The sequence below is a fragment of the Topomyia yanbarensis genome, chromosome 3 (assembly GCF_030247195.1).
Source record: "Topomyia yanbarensis strain Yona2022 chromosome 3, ASM3024719v1, whole genome shotgun sequence".
Taxonomy (NCBI): Eukaryota; Metazoa; Arthropoda; class Insecta; order Diptera; family Culicidae; genus Topomyia; species Topomyia yanbarensis.
The window spans coordinates 378,828,595-378,849,746 of NC_080672.1; the positions used below are offsets into that span (position 1 = coordinate 378,828,595).

Sequence of the window (21,152 nt, forward strand, 5' to 3'; positions counted from 1 at the left end):
GGGACTGGGAATCGACTCAGGGGTGGGCCGATAGGGGTCATTTTTTTCCTGTCACTCTAGTAGCCATTCTTTATTGATTTTCACGGTCCTATGTTCTTGATTGTTTCTTGTTTTAACGATTCGCCACTGTATAACCATCTTCATCGGCGTTTCCTTCTTCATTGGTGTTGTTGGTTGTTAGTTTGGAGGCATCGACGCCAATCGTCGTTTCTGAGCAGTAAGCTTCGAAATACAAAATGCATCAGTTATTGGATGGCTTTTTGATTATGTTTTAGCAGCGTATGTCGAAGGCTATTTGCTGGTGTTGATTGTGATAGGTTGATTTTTCCTATGGGCTTCGGCGTAGGACTTTCCGTAATGTGCCGTTAGGTTTTAGAACTGGCATAAAGAAATCTGACCAGAGTATGGGCACAGCGTTATTTGTTTATGGTTAATGTATTTACCTCCTTTGGCTACACAAATCAGATAAAAACAGACAAGTCAGCCACACACATAGTACATGAACGAAGTTGTGAACACCAGTGAAAAGATTTCGCTAACTAATCACTCGTAACGGGTGCCACTTCTCCGTATTCCGATATGAATCCTTTAATGTGGTCTGACTTGGTGACGGTGCTAGGTCGTGTGAACCTACTTCGATTTCATCGTCATCGATTACGTTTTAGTTTCAACGATAATGACAAATTAGCGCTACATGTTGTTCTTCACAATAAAATTTTTAGTCTGGCCTGAACGTCTATACGTTACTAATACACGGTTACGAACGTGATGTAGCTGTGATGTGGATACGACATAAAATTACAATTTCACTTTTAGTAACTGTAATCACTGTAATGAATAAATCAAAATTGTTTTCCTGTTGTTCCGGAACTATTATATGCTGTGGCTCGTTAATTTAACTACGCATCCCAAGGTAATGATACTATAAGGTTTGTGCAGTGGATAGGCAACAAAGTGGAAATTACAATTGTTTGCTTACATTACTGGTGAATTTGATGTATTTGGACTCTGTTCTTGCCTGAGGAATATAGAAACCTAAGAACGTGATACTGTATACTTGTATCAAAATTTGAGCTGCAAAAGATCATTTCACGAAGAGTAAACTGACGCTACGACACCTTCTTCAAACCCCTATAATACAAAACAATGGCAACGTCTAACCATAACTAACACCCATTAACAGTATAAGTCTTCATTCTCATGGCTACCAGTGCATTTATAGGAATGAAATCATATAGGGAAAACTTTTTCTTTTCTAAATTATCGGCTCTTCCGAAAAAAATAACAAGAACAAGTTCCATGTATTGATAGATGTAAAAACAACCAACCATCGCTCGATTATGTAGTAACAATCTTGCACCCTTTCGCAATTGTGTACAATTCACGACTTAACTTTGTTGATGATAATCCAACAAGTTCCTGTAAAAAGCGCTTATTATAATAGCATCTAATTGATTTTGTTGTACAGTTCAAAGCCCTGAAGAAGTTCTAAGCCACGAATCGAAGCGTTGGCATGGAGTGACACTATCGTCGCTAAACTATTGAATGTGTAGCAGAGATATTTTTGTCATTCATAGAATTTCTGTTAAGTTTAATAGTCTCTCATTGTTTACAACTGAAACGAATCTTCGGGAGCGTAAAATCATCTGTTTTTACGCTCTCTATCTGTGAGCAAACAGGTCTCAAATGATTCGTTAGTTTTCAACCAACCTGTACTTATGCAATACAGTATCGAACCTCATAGCTACACGTTGTTGACTGCACATCGCAGAGGTAACGTGAATAACAATAACAATATCAACATCAGAGCTGCCAGATTATTTTTTTGAAAATCTGTATCCTCGTTACAAAAAATCTGTTTTTGTCTGTATTGAATGCAGAAAAAGAATTTAGATGATTGATTCCCATTTATAAGCCTCAAGTATTGTCTACTATAAATTCAAGCATTAAACCGGAATTTGAATTGTGTACTTTAAAGTAATCTGTACATTTCCCAACTCAAGTTTTTAATTTTTTAAAAGTGTTATGGTTCATTTGACAATTATTTATTGAAGAAACGGCCAAAGTTAATGAAAATGATTTCAGAAAGGGTCCGCCAATTGAAAATTCTTAAAATCTGTGTTAATCTGTATTGAACATTGAAAATCTGTATTAAATCTGTATTCTGTATCAAGTCTGTTTCTGTCCTTAAAAATCTGTATAATACAGATAAATCTGTATAAATGGCAGCTCTGGTCAACATGCTGTCCCACTCGTGATAGCTGCTGCAATGATGAGAAGTTTATATCTTGGGTAGGTTTTCAAAAAGCCGTAAGCGACAAAAGTAAACAAAATGAGTTATCTACACTACACCACTCTTTTCGAACCTTACTATCGTATCACACGAATAGGATTCTCTAAAAACGGCAGGCTACCACATTATTAATCAAATTAAAAAACGTCTTACATGTTTTATTAATTATATTTTTTCAAACGACGCATACGTCCTTTTGATTTCCCACGGTCGTATAAACACAAATATTAGAACCGCTTTGATGTGGAGATACGCGCGTAACAAAATTTCGTAAGCGACATTTTTATTATTTTTCAACTGTACATACGCTTATATAAAAGGGACCTATGTCCGATTTTTTTTTAAAAGAATGTCATTTTACTTACGTCCTTAAAAAAATAATTATTCTCGTAATTGTTTTTCGAATAAAACATCTAGTGATTTTGCAGAGAAATAATTACCATTCCTTCCCAACCGAAAATGGTAGTGTACTGGAACGATAAACAATATTATACCCCGACACCAATCACGGAACGAAAAAAAAATAGTAACCTACCTGTTGTACATGGCAATACGCTGATTACCTACCAATAAAGTAATCACAAAGTTGCACAAAACTAATAAGAATTAAAAAAAAAACAATTTTTAATTTTTCACGTGCTACGTCGTATCGGCAAAAAATATGAAAACAAAAAAACCGGCCCATACGACGTTTGCCTTATGTTTACATTGCGCGTATATGAGAAGATAGAGAGGAAACAACAAGATAACTGACGTTTCGACTTACTACTTTTCATCGATTTCTATGTTTTCCTTTTAAATTCGATGAAACATCTAATGCGCGCTCTATTGGGAAGTAGATGAACTGTGAACTAAGGCTGCTAAGGGGGTTAACACAACTTGAAATGTAATTGTTTCCTAATTACAGATTAAATGTATTTTTCGAACAGTCGCATGTGCTTTCGTGTCTCGAGATCAGTCCGAGAAAGAACGTATCGTGCGTTGGTAAAATGTCGTATTGACAGAAAAAGGTCGTATTGTCAAAACAATTTCTTATCAACCGTATTACAATATTAAAGCAAGAGACAAAACAAAACCGTAGTCGACTTTTTTAGTATTTAAAACGTTTCAGTTCCTAAATAGGAGTATTTTCGCCGTACTTCAAACTAGATTTTCTCAGTTCGACAAAATATCAATAGGTCGCTTTGAAAACCCATCCTAGATATAGCCCCCTCTGGTCCTAATGCTACCCGCTAGTACATTTTTTTCTGGTAAAGCTTAGTTCATAACACACACATACAAACGGGATATCAACAACAGCGAGAAAATAGTACAAAGTAAAATGACGATGCTGAAACGCCGACGTCGGAGAAGCAAACGAAATCATCATCATTGTAAGATGTCGTAGGGAATCTTTGTTAGTTTCGCAGTAAATTGATATGAAACCGAACACCACAGACAATCAGGTGTAACACGAGATGAATTTTCATCACCGCTAAAAAGACGGTCATTTTAAATTATGAAAAACTGCGACGTGCGTGACGCTAGTGAAGCGATTTTGAAACATAGTCGAATGCGTCACTTCGTTTCCGTACGCACCCGAAAACAAATATGAAGAGAAAGAAAGGTAGGAATATTTGTCACTTTTGAGTGAATTATTATTCTTGTAAAATTAAGCATAGCGAGAAATGAGAGACAAAGCCGACCTCGCATCTTCCGATTCGAACACTTAGGGACACTTTTTATTTCGACTACCGATAAAAATCATTAAGACTTAACCGAAACAAAACTTATAACCCGATCTGTGATTTGTTAATATTTTTTCTTTGTCATATCCTCTTGTTTTATCGTTGTAAAATGACATCCGCTCTTATACATAAAATGAAATATATCATCCTGCACCGTCTTGCATGAAACATGATTTTTCTGTGATGTCACAGATTTTTCCACAATTTTGGATCACAGATTCTTTTATGCAGATGATAGATTTTTGGCATTTTGATTAAAATTTACAGATTTCCACAGATTTTTGGGAATATTGTGATTTTTACAGATTTTTTGGAAATTCAACAAAGATTTTCACAGATTGTTTTCGGTTTTAGTCATCACAGATGGAACAAAGATTTTTTGGCCGAAGCACAGAATTCAATGTGTCATCCCTGGCTCTGATCCAAAGAGCCTGTAAGTATTAATTCCGGCCAAATACCTCTTGGACCAAAACCAGTAGGCCCAATGATAATCGGCGAAATAGCCTTCGGCCAAACGGTATTCGGCCGAACGGCATCCGGCCGAACGGCATTCGGCCGAACGGCATTCGGTCGAACGGCATTCGTCCAAACGGCATTCATCCAAACGGCATTCGTCCAAACGGCATTCGTCCAAACGGCATTCGTCCAAACGGCATTCGTCCAAACGGCATTCGTCCAAACGGCATTCGTCCAAACGGCATTCGTCCAAACGGCATTCGTCCAAAGGCATTCGTCCAAACGGCATACGTCCAAACGGCATACGTCCAAGCGGCATACGTCCAAACGGCATTCGTCCAAACGGCATTCGGTCAAACGGCATTCGGCCAAACGGCATTTGGCCAAACGACCCGTTTTACCAATTGGCATTTGACCAAATTACCCATTCGCCCAATATGTCCTTTCGGCCAAGTGGTAGTCGCCCAAAGAGCGTTCGGCCTAATAGCATTCGGCCAAATGGAACGACACCAGGTGAGCATTGCTGCTTTAGAAGTCGATCGCTGTTTTGTTGGTCCAGAGCGGAGGAATCGACTTAAGATTACAATTACTTGAATGTTTTTTTGATTTTGTATTTTGCTCAATAATCTTATTTTTAATTCCCGAATCCCGGGAAGCTGAAAACCACTGGGAAATGGAAACTTTAATCAAAATCACTTCGGCGATCAAAGATACTTCGTTTCAGGGAACTTAGTTTCAGTTACTACATTTGGAAAGTAAATCTTAATTTAATCAACAGTTCTGGCTGTTTATAAACCAATTTTATGTGAAATTATTTTGAGCATTTCTTCAAATGAAGAAGAAAGGAAAAGCAGGCTTTGTCTCAAACGCTCGTTAAAAATTTGTTGCTGTCCCAATTGTCGGAATTTTTTTTAAACCGTAGTTTAAGAAGAATTTTCAAACGGTTCATTTACGAAAAGTCGAGTGCTGAAGTTCATCGTGATGAAGGATTATTTGTTCATTCGTTCTTTCTATCATTCTGAAATGGGTCATTGGAAAATCGGTAGAGCTAACACCTACTACATCCTGAGATTAAGTTTTTTGCATGGGGTGATTAGACCATATGCAGAAAACTTTTTTTCATAATACTGCTACCGGCGAGTGGGATTTAGAAGGTTAACACACATACACGCACATATGCACATTCCTTCAAATTCGATATTGCTGGCATTTCACTATTCAATAATTAACCGTTGTGTGTCCGACGCGGTACCCGGGTACCTTTTTAAGTTTTAATTAATTAAATTCCTATGTTTTATCCATAGCTGGAAATTGAAACTTTGTGACATCTTAAAACTTCACTAAGTCAAGCTTTTGGGTTAATAAAATTGTTGATATAGTAAGGGTGGGAAAGAGGAGGGGCTCCTGAATTTTTTTACTACGTAACAGGCCGACGTGGGTACCCGGGTACCCACAAAACTAAAATGCCCGTAACTAACGTAATATCCAACCGATTTCGATACTTTTGGCCGTTTTGGATTCAGGAACTCATCCACTTTTGGACTTGGTAAAAATGAATCGGGTTACCTCATTCGGTTCCCGGGAATCCGGGTTTCCGGAAGCAGGTTCCAGTGCTGGAGTGCTATTTCCAAACTTCAATGAAATACTAGCAATATGGGTATCAAAATTCTTAGAATTGAATCAGTAGGCTGTATCTCGTGGTTTTGGAACCATTTGGTGATTTGACCCCGGAACGGACATTCCGGAGCAGGTTCCCGTGGGGCCGTGAGTGGCGATTCCATTCCAATTCCATTTTTCAAATTACCATAGGGTCCCGTAACAATAAAAAACAGACTTCCGAGACAATTTGAAGAGTTTTGATACTCATATTGCTAGGACATTATTAAAATTTACAGATCATATCCTAGTACTGGAACATTACCCCGGAAAATCCAGATTATCAAAAACCAGATCCATTATTTCGGTTCTATTGCACAGAATCAAAAAGTGGACGAGTTCCTGTATCCAAAATATCTAAAAGTGTCCAAATCGGTCAAAGGAAGCCACAGTTATGAGCATTTCAATTTGTGGGTACCCGGGTACCCTCGTTGGCCTGTTAAAGGTGTTTTTTGTTGTTGGACACATATAAGTTGAATTCGTACTAAATGTAAGCCTGCAACGTAATCATTATACTAGCCATCCGGTATTTTTTATGAAACCCAACAAGAGCACTAGCCAGAAAAAAAGAACTCACCCTCGTCATCACTTCCGGAGCCCAGCTTCTCTCCCTGCTCACTGGATGCCGTCTGATTCATTTCCTCGCTGGAAGCATAGCTGACACCACCATCCTCGCCCAGTTTGTCCGGCATCTCCTGACCCGGTACGGTATTCGGCCCTCCTAGCCTGTAATCATCGGGCCTGTGCTCCGAGGCTACTGTGCCAATCGAAGACCCCGTGGATAGTTGTTGCGGATGGGGAGGATGCTGCTGTTGCTGTTGTTGTTGGAGAGGATGTTGAGATTGAATGTTATGCTGTTGTTGTTGCTGCTGCTGTTGCTGTTGATGATGATGATGGAGTGATTGTTGGTGAAGTTGTTGCTGCTGATGTTGGTGCTGCTGCTGCTGTTGAAGGTACTGTTCAGCATCGAACGCCGCCGCTTGTCGTGCTCGTAGATCATCGAAATTTTTCATATAATCAAAGCTATTAGCCTTAATTGATTTATCGGCTGAGTCATGCAGCTTGCTATATTTGCTAATGGATCCCTCGACCTGGTTGCTATCGGGTCCGCTGCCAGCTCCGCCACTCCCTCCGTCCAACAGATGATCGTCGTTGTCCGAGTACCTGCGCTTCAGGGCACCCGCCGTGGCTACCGTCGTCGGAGAGGACAGATCATCTTCGTAATCATTTACGGCGTTATTTCCATCTTCACTGCCTGGACCTCCTCCACCGTACTTACTATTGCCATACCCCAGCGAAGCCCGGTAGTTCCGATCAACGAAATACTTGTTATTCTCTTTCAATGACTTCATGTACTCCATCTCGCCATGGGAAGGCATCGCGTTGTGCCCGGGATGTAGTCCCGGATGGTGTGACTGGTGGTGTCCCGTTGCAGCAGCCGCAGCTGCTGCTGCTGCCAGACCGGATTGGTCCAGCGAAGCAGCAAAGTCGAGATTTTTGATGTGGTTCTGGTAGTTGGCCAACTGCTGGAACCTATCTGGCGAGGGGCTGCTCATGTATTGGCTCGTGACGGGAGCCGATTTGGCAAGCATTTGCTGCTGGTCGCACACCTTGATGTGACCGAGGGGGGAAGCACTCAGATCGGTGGCGTCACTGCTGTCGCCTGGATGGGGGCAGGAGAGATAAAAAATGGTGGTTAGAATAAACGGATGAGGTTGAAAAGTTGGTTGGTTAGTTGAACTAGTAAGGAGGTGGCGAAAACTAGTGAATGTTATTTGTAGTTAGTTAGAAAACAAATGATGAATCTACAAAATGTACCGAATTAGATTTGATTCGATCAACTGCCTTATAAGACGCACGTCTTATTTCAATACCAATTGAAAGACTCCCCTGAATAAACGATTCTGTTCTCTAGTTCCCAACTCGTAAACATTGCGCTGTACAAATTACGATTTCCCTAATCGTTAAAGGACGTTACCCAGGACCGAAACCTTCAATTCAATTTGCTCCTCGGATTAACTCAACCTCTCGAAAACAGGCTGGTGGAAATTCGTTGACAAATTTGTTGACATGATCTAATAATTCAGTTTGGGCACGAACATCCAACCAAACTGGCGAGTTTACGTTCCAACGCACATTTCACGGCTGGCTGGAGCGACCGCGCTCGCTGATCGCTATCGTGCAACGTCGATGAATTAATTACCGCTTTTCCTCCCGCGCGCACACGACCCAAACAAAAACGGCGGTGTTCTGTTCGAAATTTATCACCCCCACGCATACTCACATACCGATCTTGACCGATATGCATACCATTATGACGATTATATTAATTTGGCGCTCGCGTAATTAAAAGATTAATTGGCTTCCATATAGGCTGGGTGATTTTTCCACTTCCCATCATCGCTACTGCACGGCGGATTGTTTTACGGCTGGAAATGGTATTTTTATTTGTATTTTGATTGGGGCTATCGCTCGTTGATCGGAGGCGAGCGATAAGACCGCGAGGGGTGCGCCGTCGAGCATTAATCAAAAATCAACGAAATTATAATTTTTATTATTAATTATGTGTGAAGTGATCGTAGTTTCACGAGCTGAACAAATTGAAATGATTTTCTCCCTGTTATTCACTGCCAGCTGTTTGCTGCTTTCCACTCATTAAATCGATATTATTCGTGGCGTGATGGCGGGATATACTATATTTCCCTGTGACTAAGGAACCGGAAAAGTTGGAGGCAATAAAAAACAACGAAGGAACGTCTAACTTAAATTCGTGGTGCAAGAGCTGAGAGCAGGTGAAAAAGTGGATTTTGAAATTAAGGCTATTACTATAATCGAATTAGCTTTAAAGCTATTTTTCCGCTTGGGAGAGGGTAGCTGAACAAAGCAAAACGTGAGCTCGAGCTGTAGTTCTTGAAACTATTTGCCCACTTTTCGGAGAAGCAATAGGCAATTATTGTTTCACGGGCTTGACTTGCTAATTATGAGCACGGTGTTCTGTAATTTCCTCCAAGAACAGCGGGAAAATCACGATAAAACTGCATATATGAGCCACTTTCACTTCGATCGTAGAAACAAAAAAACCCTGAAAAAGGAAACCCCAGTTAAAGGAGCAAACCGGGACCCATGTGTTACAGAACATATAACTAACCTCAAATTAGTCATAATTTGCCTGCCACGCTACCCACAGCTCTGACTAACTGGAATCGCGTGTTCCATGCAGTGCAATCACGTTTCGCCCCCTCTGGTGGTGGTGGATAACCGCTGCTGTCTTTCAAGGCTAGCTGATTTGACGAATTTCAAGCGGGTAAAAGTTTTGCCCGAAACACTTTGCGAGGTTCGCTTCGCCGAAACTCGAAATCGGAGAACGCCAAAAGAAGCATTTTTGTGATTATGAAAACTTTTCCCGCACTAAGGAACACATTTAACCATACAATTTTTGGAAGTTATTTATTAGCGTGAAAATGCGCTTAGTTAGAATATGGTGCCCGAACCACTTACTTGTCCACCTTCCGCAAGCAACTGCAGCAAGTTTGGTGTTTGCCGGGATTGGGGAAATTTTTTGACGAATTAATTATATACGAACGCGGAAGAACTTAGAAATGTAATTAAGTCGTCGTGTCGGAATAGTTGTTGGAAATTGATAGCAAGAGTCATAGCAAGAAGGGTTGTGCATTTTTAACGTTTTCTTGCAATCAGAAAAAATAAACACACATTCGATGTCGGTTAGTAACGAGGTAAGTAACGAGAATTTAGGTTTTCGGTTGAGTTTAAATTTCGAATGGTGCAGCACAAAAGCTTATACTACGTTCACACTACGAGTTAAAACGTGTTTTAACGCTATCTTGATGACATTTTTCTTGTTGCTAATTGTTATAACATGTTTTAACTCTGTAGTGTGAACATGGTATTACAGGTAATCGAAAAAAATCCAAAATCTATGTATTGTTAGATTAATAAAATTTTAAATTTATTCTTGAACCCTACAAGTTTGAATATTTTTCGAGTATTTTGAAAATATTTCAATGGCTGGCGTCCAAAAGGGGCATTTGGCATTTTTACAGGAAATGGAAAAAAAACTTCCGCATTTGCAATTTAACATTGTTTTTATTGTTAAAATAAACGATTTTATTAGTAGTTTATTGACCCATGTTGTCTAGAAAAAACTACAAGGGGCAGCCCTATGGGGTTGCACGAGCTGTAGACGTAGGACTATACTACTTAATGTAAAATATTTATTTTCTTAGTACATTTGTAGTAATAATAAATCAAACATATTTCTTACGTATGGTTTAATCCCAACCAATCAACATCGAATATTACATATTGAATCAAACCTTCTTGATTATCAGGTCATTTAATTTGTAGTAGGTGATCGAATCCGATTAAACTTATTTAAGAAGATCTGAAGAAAGAAGACAGAAAACTGTGACCGAACTAATATCTGGAACTAAATCTTTATAGAATAAGATTAGCTTGTAAAACCTTTTCGATTGTGTGTGGTAAAAAACCCGGGCCAGTGAAGAAAAATCAAATTTTAGACAATATAATCACATTTCATGTATAGACCAAGCATTCTAGCTATATTTTGCTATTATTATAATTTTCCTAAAGTACGCAAACAAATATAGCGAATGCAGTTGTCTTAATCATATATCGAAACTATAAATATATAAGAATCGAAAATAATTTTATATATGCACAATATGCGTTTTTGCAACGGTTTTTCAAGTGGCAGTGTATTCATTCATAAATAGGCTTTGTAGTATGTACCTATTAGTAGAATCAAAGTACTATAGGCTGAGTGGAAATGAATCACGTGATGGGGAATCAATGAATTGATCGAATGTAAATAATAAAATTTCGTTGTGCAATTTAGTAACAAATTAGATCTATCATTCGCCTCAAACATTAAACCCAAGCGCACAAAGCAAAATGAATCAACGCTGATGATCATAAGTAGAGCGAAAGAGATAACTAATGCCACGACACTATGTTAACCGTGTTTGCAAATGGATCTCGCATATACAAACTATTTTGTGTACGAATAATTATACATGAAAGTGTGCTGGAAACGAGCACAACACAAAAAAAAGCATACGGACAAGCTCATTCGCATTCACTGGGTAGCGTACCTCCACAGGCAGTGTAACGGACTTCTAACTCAGCTACACTGGCTGTGGAAACACACTGCGCAGTGATCTGCTTCGCCTGCTGTTCAACAGGCAACTGAGCTGCTCTGGCGAAATCCGTCCGTTTAAATAGTCGATGATGACGTCATTCATAGAAGCGTAGCGCGCTAGGTACGCAAATCTGTCGTGCTGGACTAGGGAAGCGCTATCTTCTGTGTGTAAATGCGCGATATTTTGACTAGTTTGTTCATTATTTAAATTTTTAATGCCATGATATCAAAAATCTTTGGGTTTATATATTGGAATCTATTCTTAGAAGTATTTCGGGGCGACATGCGCAAAAAATTTGAAAATTTATCGTGAGATGGCTGAATTATATGCGTTTAAAATTGGACCACTTTTCGTTACATACCATTTTTGTAGAATTTGCAACGTGCACCCCTATATCGAAAACAAAGACGTAGTCCTACGTCAAAATAAGATCATTACATGTACTACTCTTCAAATCACGAGCGTTTTCATAGTTCGAGGGGGTAACCCCGGGGGTACCTAGCATCCAAAAGGGGGTAACCCACAATTCACACGTCCTTTCCTTATCTTTCGTTTCAAAGTTATGGTGTCTTTGGCAAAGTTGTTGCATGACATCTAACGCTTTATTTGATTATTTTATATTAGTTCGGAATTCAGTCGCTAGGGCGGCACTTTTATCAACTTTTTAATGGAATGAGATAGAATGATAGTGTCTTCGACAAAGTTGTATATCAGGTAATTATGAGTATATCTTCTGAAGATACTAACTTTGTCGATCCTACATGTTTTGAAATATGGCGCATTGTTGGAAATATTTTGGGAACATATCTCGCAACATACAGAACCTACATAGTTTACATTTTCAAAAGATATATTTGAAATAGTGAGACCTACAACTTTCTCGAAGACATCGCATTTCTATTTAGCTTTATTAAAAAGATGATAACAACACCACCCTAGCAACTGAATTCCGAACGAATATGCTTCAACAAAATAAAGCGCTAAGTGCCATACAGCAACTTTTTCGAAGACACCGTAGCGCTTTAACGAAAGATAATAATTGATTCCACGTTTTGCCTTTCTCAATAGAAAGGTATTGCAATTGCTCTGAAAACCGACTTTTCGACGGAGGCACGAAGGGCCGAGTGACATATACCATTCGATTCAGTTCGTCGAGTTCGGCAAATGTCTGTGCGTTTGTATGTATGTGTGTCACTCATTTTTCTCAGAGATGACTGAACCGATTTTGACAAACTTAGTATCAAATGAATGGTCCGGTTTCGGAATTACAGGGTGATGAGTAGGGTTCGTCGCGGTGCGGATGTGGGCGGTAAATGGATAGTCCGCACCGCAACCGCAAAAAAATAATAAAACCGCACCGCTTACCGCAACCGCATTGCATTTACCGCACCGCACCGCGCGGTAATGCGGTAAAAATTATGCATTATAAAAATTGTGTTGAAAAATTAATCATTTGTTGTGTGTAGCCATATATAGTAAAATGTTATTCTTATATACACGAAAATTACCTTTGACGGACTCCTCGGAATGTAACATTTATGAAAATATTCAACTTTGCAAGTTTTATTAAGAGTGGTAAGGGTTTTGACGTGAAAAAAAAACACTTTTTCTCGATTTTTTTGAAACTTTGCGTGAAGCGAACTGATCAAAACTTTTGTACATTATAGTGTATCATTTCAATAACTTGCTGTAATTTTTCCATGCAAAAATATCGACAAACGACTCGATGACGAAGCTTTTTGTAGAACGTATCTGGAAAAATATGATTTGCGGTGTTACCTTCCATTCAAAAACTACTTAACCGATTTCTTTCAAACTTTGTATACAGATTCTATGTAAAAATACCTAACCCCCACGTTAAAGTTTCGAGATAAATTTTCAATTAAGGCAAAAACTGTCCAAACCATGCAAAATTTGGCATCTGGGATAACTTTGACATTTGTCAGCAGACCTTGAGACAGACTTTGAGAAACAAAACAAAAATCGCAATGCCCTACACTAACTTCGAAAGCTTTACTTTCAAAAAGTTACAAAATACTCCTAACTGAAAAAAATAATTCGTTAATTTGGTAGAAAATATTCCCAGTTGAACGAACGATGGACGCACGCGAAAAAAAATTCCTCCAAATTCGTTTGGTTTGATGATGATAATTACATTCTTTGGATTGTTTTTAAGTCGTAGTATCATTAGTTCATTTCTAAGTTCTTCAAATTAATCAAAATTCCCTGTCGAGAAAATGCCATTGAAAAGGATTCATAATTCCACGATTACCAAGAGGAAACAGGAGAAATGATGCATTTTGTAATTGGATTTGACAGAAAAATTCAATTGTTTTTCAATGATTGGATTTTGCGTTTTATGTATTTGAAAAGGTTCGTTTGTAATTTTTTTCTTTGAAGTATAAAACAAATAGTTTTCAAAATATGTCGTAAAAATAATGGTGCCAAATTATATTGGACACAGCTTATAGATTTTATTTCTTAGTAACAGTATGTTTTATCACATTTGAATGACCAAAATGTAAAAAATCAAGTAGCGATAGGTCGAATACAGATTATATTCGGATTTCTTTTCAAATCATTGTCAAGTCTATGGAAATTAGAACAATTAAATGTTTATCATGTTTCTCTATTGTAGGGTAATAAATAAAAATCGAACGTTCTGAGAGAGAGAGAGAGAGATGTTCCTAATAATGACATTGCTAAGCATTCGTTCAGAAAATAAATCTAGTTGCGTCCTTCTCAAATGGTAAAAGTCATAGTTTTAATTCACTTTTTAATGCAGACTGCATACTTTATCAATTATTTTTTGAAGCGCGGTTGCGGTAATACCGCGCGGTAAATGCTCATTTCCCGCACCGCATCCGCGGGAAAAAGTGTCTCACCGCACCGCAGTTTTTGCGGTGCGGGTGCGGTAAATACCGCGCGGTTGCGGTAATTACCGCAACCGCGACGAACCCTAGTGATGAGTACGATCATGCAGAAAATGTCGATTTTAATAAATTCTGCAATGAATGCATAAAAGTGAAAATTTTTCCAAAATGTAACCACAACTACTTCGATTTGTAGTATTAGGTCACTAACAGCCATTCAAAGTCTCTTTGGCCACATTGGTCATCATCATCGGTTCCGGAAGCAAGCCCCGGCGGAAGTATCTAAATTCAGAATAACAGTCACATCGGTTTCTCGGAGATGGCTAGACCGATTCAACCAAACTTAGTCTCAAATGAAAGGTGCGCCCCTGTAAATGGTTATTAAATTTCATCCCGATCCGACTTCCGGTTCCGGAGTTACGGGTTGTGGCGTGCGATCGCATAGCAAATTCTGATTCAAACCGATACACAGTGGTCCCAAAGAGCAAAAAAGGGTTTTTTTAGATTGCGTCAAAACTGTTGACTTTAGACTCTTTGAGAAAGTTTCTTGGAATAGAACTCCCCTTCTTTCTGTTTTATCAGATTGATGATTAATCCCCCTAATAGTGAGTTATGAAATTTATGTTCTTCAATAATTCAGATAGACAAATACTTACTTCAGCAAAGTTGTAGAGAAACTCGTTACAAACATTTTATCTGAAGACTTCAACTCTTTGTCTTTTAAGCTTTTTGAGATATGGGACATTATTTGTAAAAGGCCCAATAAAACAGTTTTTGCTCATAAGCTTTCTTCTTGATTTTTTCCTTTATATAAACGTCCTAGAACATTGTTTGGACTGGGAAACCACTTTATAAACAAATTAAAGTGCAAGAAAAGAACAACAAATTCTGGAAAAATCAGATTTCCCCAGCGTGGTCCTCTATGGAAATATTAGAGCTGAAGTTTGTCCACACTAGAGCTGTTGCGACATCAAATACATCACTATATATTACTATTAGTTCTGAAATGAAGGGTTAAAGTCGCAGTAATTAGGCTTGCTTACTTTTGTAAGCACGTCTTGAGTAAATACCCAAGCAACCAACAGTTGATATAAAGGAGCTGCATAAGCTTCTCGTTTTAAGTAATTTTGCAATGCGTTTTATGCTCTAATAGCGCCTTACCCTAGTAACATTTGAGGGTTTATGATGGTTTTATAGACATTATAAAACTTAGATTGCACTTGTAGCACGCTATAAAACTTAAATTGCGATTTGGGTAAGCAGTTCAATTAAAACTTGAGCAGCTTGAAAGTTCGCTAAGAACTTTATGTGAAATTTAAAGTGTGCTTTTTAAGTATTATTCGAACTTCTATTTGCTTGGGTCAAAAGTTACAGTTGTTCAAAAACTCAATGCATACGCCTGACACCGGAAATTGACAATTCCCTTGCGCCTAATTCATAACAATGGCACAAGTGCAACCAAACGGCGAGTAATCAATTGCATTTGATCACGGAATGAGACAAACTTTTATTTCCATAGAGAGCCGCCTTGGGGAGATCTGATTTTTCCAGCATTTGTTGTGCTTTTCTTGCACTTTAATTTGTTTATGAAGTGGTTTGCCCGTTTAAAAGTTATCGCTGTTGGAAAAAGAGCTATTTTCAATCAAAAACCCCGTTTTAATCCACCTAGTGGTGCAATTGTGCCTTTCTCATTTATCCAAACTACGATTCCATATTTAATATAATGGTGGAAATGTCTATTAAATATTCAGTGCGATTTACGCATACGTACAATGAATCGAGTTTCTCAACTCAAAATCATTTCAAACCAAATTTTGCACTGGTAAATTTATTCTAGAAGAATTAGAAAATTTGATTTGCGTAGAGGGCTACTTGATGAGGGAACGGCGGTTTAGGGAAGGGTGGTGAGTGATGTGGGGGGGGAGGGCCTCACCGTATCCCCCTAACTACGACCCTGTTAAAATACAAAAAACCTACGAACGTCAAAAAAATGGCCAGGATTAGGTTGACGATGTTCAGAGTGATTGCATAACCTTTCTATAGGAGAAAGGCAAAAAGATCCGAATGCAGCATAATGAGCTATTAAGGGGGTCCTCTTATATAATTCTGCAAAATGTAAGTAATGTTTGATAATTTAATTTAAGAAGTAAAATGACTTAGACATGTGCGCTATTCTGCAAAATGTTCATTAAGGTTTTATCTATAAAATAAAAATTTTCGAGTGTAAGGTGTCAAAAATGGCGGCTCCAGCACAAGGTGTTTTGAAAACCGACCTCATCTGTGGGCACGATTCAGGTCGCAATTCGTCGTCTACAAGCAGCAAACCAAAACGAAGATTACATTCCGTAGAGGCACCCCAACCTAAAAAACATGAAAAAATTCAATATTGAAACAAAATGGCGGCCACTTGAAAATAAAGTATCATTTTTTCGCAAGATTTTTCCACTTTGGCCGGCTGTAAAAAATCGTTAATGATCAAAATATTGCGATTTTGTAGGTTATAGCGCCAGAGAATGTTGTCTTCTTTTAGGCGGGCAAAACCCGAAGTTGATTGGTTGAATGGTTCAAAAACGAGAATGCCCGCTGATTCGAACAATCTTGTTCCGAGAAATCCGCCATTTTAATCGCCATTTTTGACATCTTACGCTTGAAAATTTTTATTTTATAGATGAAAACTTAATAAACATTTCAAAGAATAGCGCACATGCACTGCTTAAAAAAAATTGAACATTAGGTACTTTTTGTCAGACCCCCTTAAATAATATTCATGAAACTTTCTTAAATCAAATATCTTTTCAATATTCAGAAACTCAGACCTGTGACAAAATGTGAATTTTATTGTATATAAACAACAGAAAAGATTTATCGTATACAGTAAAAACAGAATAACTTATTTAAAAAAATTTCTTTTGCAAATTTCGATACCCTAAACGAATGAAGCCTTCGCGTATTTAACCGTTATGTGTCCGACGTGGTTCCAGGTACCTAATTTCAATTAATGAAATTCACATGTTTTATCCATAGCTGGAAATTGAAACTTTGTGATATCTTAGAACTTCACTAAGTCAAGCTTTTGGGTTAATAATATTGTGGATATAGTAAGGGGGAGTGAGGGGGGCTCGTGATTTTTTTGATTACGTAACAGGCCGACTTGGGTACCTGGCTACCCACAAAACTGAAATGCCCATAACTAACGTAATTTCCAACCGATTTTGATACTTGGATTCAGGAACTCATCCACTTTTAGACTTGGTAAAAATGAACCGGGTTACCTCATCCGATTCCCGGAAATCCGGATTTCCGGAAGCATGTTCCAGTGCTGGGATACTATATGTAAATTTCAATGGAATACTACCAATATGGATATCAATATTCTTGGAATTGCATCAGCAGGCTGTATCTCGTAGTTTTGGAACCATTCGGAGCAGGTTCCCGTGGGGCCGTGAGTGACCATTCCGTTCCAATTCCATATTTCAAATTACCATAGGGTCTCGTAACAATAAAAAACAGACTTCCGAGACAATTTGAAGAGTTTTGATACTCATATTGCTAGGCCGTTATTAAAATTCACAAACCATACTCTAGTACTGGAGCATTACTCTGCAAAATCCGGAATACCAAGAACCAGATATATTCATCCGCTTCAATTTCACAGAATCAAAAAGTAGATGAGTTCCTGAATCCAAAACATCTAAAAGTGTCCAAATCGGTTAAAGGAAGCCATAGTTAAGAGTATGTATTTCAATTTGTGGGTACCCGGGTACCCTCGTTGGCCTGTTAGGGGTGTTTTTTTGTTGGACGCATGACGGTTAATAAAGTTGTTTGTTATAACCTTCTCGAAAACTTTACTAAAGACAAATAAATTTGTTCCAAAAGCAAATTCTCTTTGACTCCTTCTTAGAGGATAAAAAGGCAGCATTTTTTATCAGAAAATATGACATTTAACGTATATTTTTTTTCGAATATGCTAACCTCCAAAATTGACGATTTCGAAATGATGTGATCTTTAATATTCCTATCATTGATAATATACGGGAGACAAACGATATAATAATAATTTTTCGTCTACTTTCAGAAAGTGTTATTTTAGTTATTAATCATATTAAATCTACGCACTCTTAAAAATAACATTTTCAGCAAATGTTGAATTTTTTGCAATTTCATACGCAGTCAACCTATTTCAACTTCACTTCCCATTCGTAAAAATGTCACTTGTCCACACATTCCTTTAACAGTGAGCTCGACATGATTGGAAATCCGTCGGTTGTAATTGGTCGGTGTTAAGTCAGACCGGACTAATTGATAATAAATTGATTTCGAGAAAAACGTGTTTAAAGTTTGAATCGCAGCATCCTTTGCATTATAATTGGAAATTAATTTCTGCCATAATTCTTGTTTATTGTTACATATTTGAAATCTGGCAAAAATCGAATGTAGATGAAGAAATTCTCTATCCATTGCTATCATTTTCTCATTTTTATGTTTTGCGACTTAGTCCGGTCTGACTTAACACCGACCAATTAGTTTCAAAACGCCGGAATCAGCTTCAATTCTATATGATTTTACGACTATGGAATCAGTTACAAGATCCCATTCCAGCAAAGTCCCAAACAGTCTCCGTGATGTTTAAAACAATCCATATATTGAGAATTGATCAGACAATTATTATTGTAAAATTTAATTCAATTAGTCATCATCAATAAGTTTTTTCTTCAATCCAATTAATTTTGGTTTTGAAGGGCTACGCCACTGTTCGTGTATGCAAAGTTTAACTTTTCACAGCAGAGTGAAGAGCGCCCCGTAAACTTTGCAGATAGTTTGAAAACGTGTGCATACCAATCCATATATTGCTCGTTCAAAATCCAAGCAACGAATGGTAGAAAAAACACATGGCACCTATATTTAAAACCTTCGATTGGGTCTCTTAGGTGTCCTAATTTGACGGCTCTGTCTGAAATAAGCAGGAAAATTTCGTTTTTTCAGGTCACTTCCGAAAGCTTTTCAGAAAATCAGGTCTTGCTTTATTCATAGAAATTATGAATACTTCCAAATTTAATACAAAATTGATGCACATTTTCCGACTGATTAGTGCAAACATGACGTAATTCCGTTCAGTTAAATGCATGTTACTCGTTATTAAAAACTCTACCTGCTGTTTCTTCTGAAATTTTGAAAAGGGGCCCTTATATTGAAACATTAGTCGAAGTCACGACAAAACTCATCGCGTAGCTCTCATACTTGTGAATGATGTATTATTGCATGAAATACACCTTGATGAGCAAATACACAGCAAGCAAAATCAACCAATGCCATTACAAAACGAACTGTTTACACAGGAACGTGTATTCTAATTCAAACTGTTTCGTCGTGTATTGAGATGTGTTGGTGTAATGCAGTAACTAAACTTGGTATAAGGCATGTGGGGCATAATGCAAATAAGGCATGATTCTAATTCAAAATATGAACGAAACCATGTAATGCATTTTTCGGATTGGGGGAATGTTAAGAATATATAACCAGATCTGTGGCATGCGACCAGCCGTATCGCATCACGTAATATTGTGGATCTTTTTAGGGTTTTTATAAACCCTAACAGTAATCAACTTTTATTGGATAGTGACAAAATCTACCCTATACCCTAGTAACTACTAGTCTCCAATAAACCAGTTTGTGCGACCAAAAGAGAAAAAAACAAACTCGCATGTCAACTCGTCGTAAGACTACGGTGTGGAAATTGTTTGCTCCTAACTTTAATAGCTATACTTCCAGTAATGGTCCCTCCGTCGCGCTTTTCCCTCCAGGCACATTCTGAGTTTGGTACCTACCAGTAGACACGTTGCATAATTTGTTGCAGCTCGTACCTACGACAAAAGGACGCGAATAATGAAAACTTGTTGTAGTTGGATTCCGCATCCGCTACCCCTCCCACCTTCCTGCATGGATGACGATGGAAGGCGCCGGGGAAATTCTAATCTAAATTGCGCTCAAATTCAATTTAATTGAGAGTGATTTACTGCTCATGATTCAGTTGTCGCTATTAATTCCCGAAGTGCACACACTGCCGTCGGGCGGGTGGTAGGCAAGCGGTTAAACTGACGAACGAATGGAAGGAACGGTCGCTTCGGTAGGGAATCGCCGCGACAGGCACCCTCCTAATGGCTTTTAAATGCGTGTGATAGACTCTGGGCCGGTATCAGGTGACTCCATTAGTCAAGTCATTAGCGCGGTGGATGATTTCTACACACGATAGGCGATGGTCGATAGTCCGCCCGGTCCCGGTCTCAGGACTCGGACGTCGATCATCGACTCCAGCCTGGTTCCCACAGCTTTTTAACACCCTTATCTAGATCGGCTGTCAATATCACTGACACACTCCGAAGCTGGATCTGTCCAGCTCTTCAAACCTCATCTCGCAAACATCGGGATCAGGGAAAGGGAATTTGTCAAGAGCTCAAATTAACATGCGATTGAATTTCGAATCAGCTAAGGATTAGTGAGTTGCCTCATCTCGTTTGCAACGGTCTATCGCTTCGATCCATTCAAATCAACCAGAGGAAAAGGGCAAAAATTATTAAATTATCACCCCCTAAATGGACTAGACAGGTTCTCGAGTTGTCTATTCCTTTGGTTCGCTTTTTTTTGGTGTACTATCTTCCATCGTCCTCCTCTGATGCATTGAAAACGAAAGCCTAAATTAAGCTTCGATTAAAATCTACAGTCGGCGGCAAACTGGCGCTCGGCAGCGGGTAGACGGACGGACGGACGGACGAACGAATAGACAGTCGAATGCCAGTCGGAGAGTGGAGAAAAAAAACATGTTGCGCGTTTAAATCGAAACATCTTGTCTGGCTCTAAACAAGCGGTTTGTAGTTTTGTTGAATCGTTGGGGTGTAACCCTCAAACCACGCGGGAGAACACTGATAATCCGCTTGTTTTCGTTGATCAGATTAGGCCCACGCAGTTACAG

General features: G+C 38.5%; 1 protein-coding gene across 3 annotated transcripts in view; it reads right to left on the reverse strand.

Moving 5' to 3' along the window:
- Positions 1-21,152, reverse strand: part of LOC131689951 (retinal homeobox protein Rx) — a 162,011-nt gene that overhangs the window by 107,023 nt on the left and 33,836 nt on the right. For all 3 annotated transcript variants that reach the window (XM_058975352.1, XM_058975351.1, XM_058975353.1), the window contains exon 3: positions 6,710-7,795. In XM_058975352.1, coding sequence (XP_058831335.1) covers positions 6,710-7,795 — 1,086 coding nt within the window. The remainder of the gene's footprint in view (positions 1-6,709; positions 7,796-21,152) is intronic.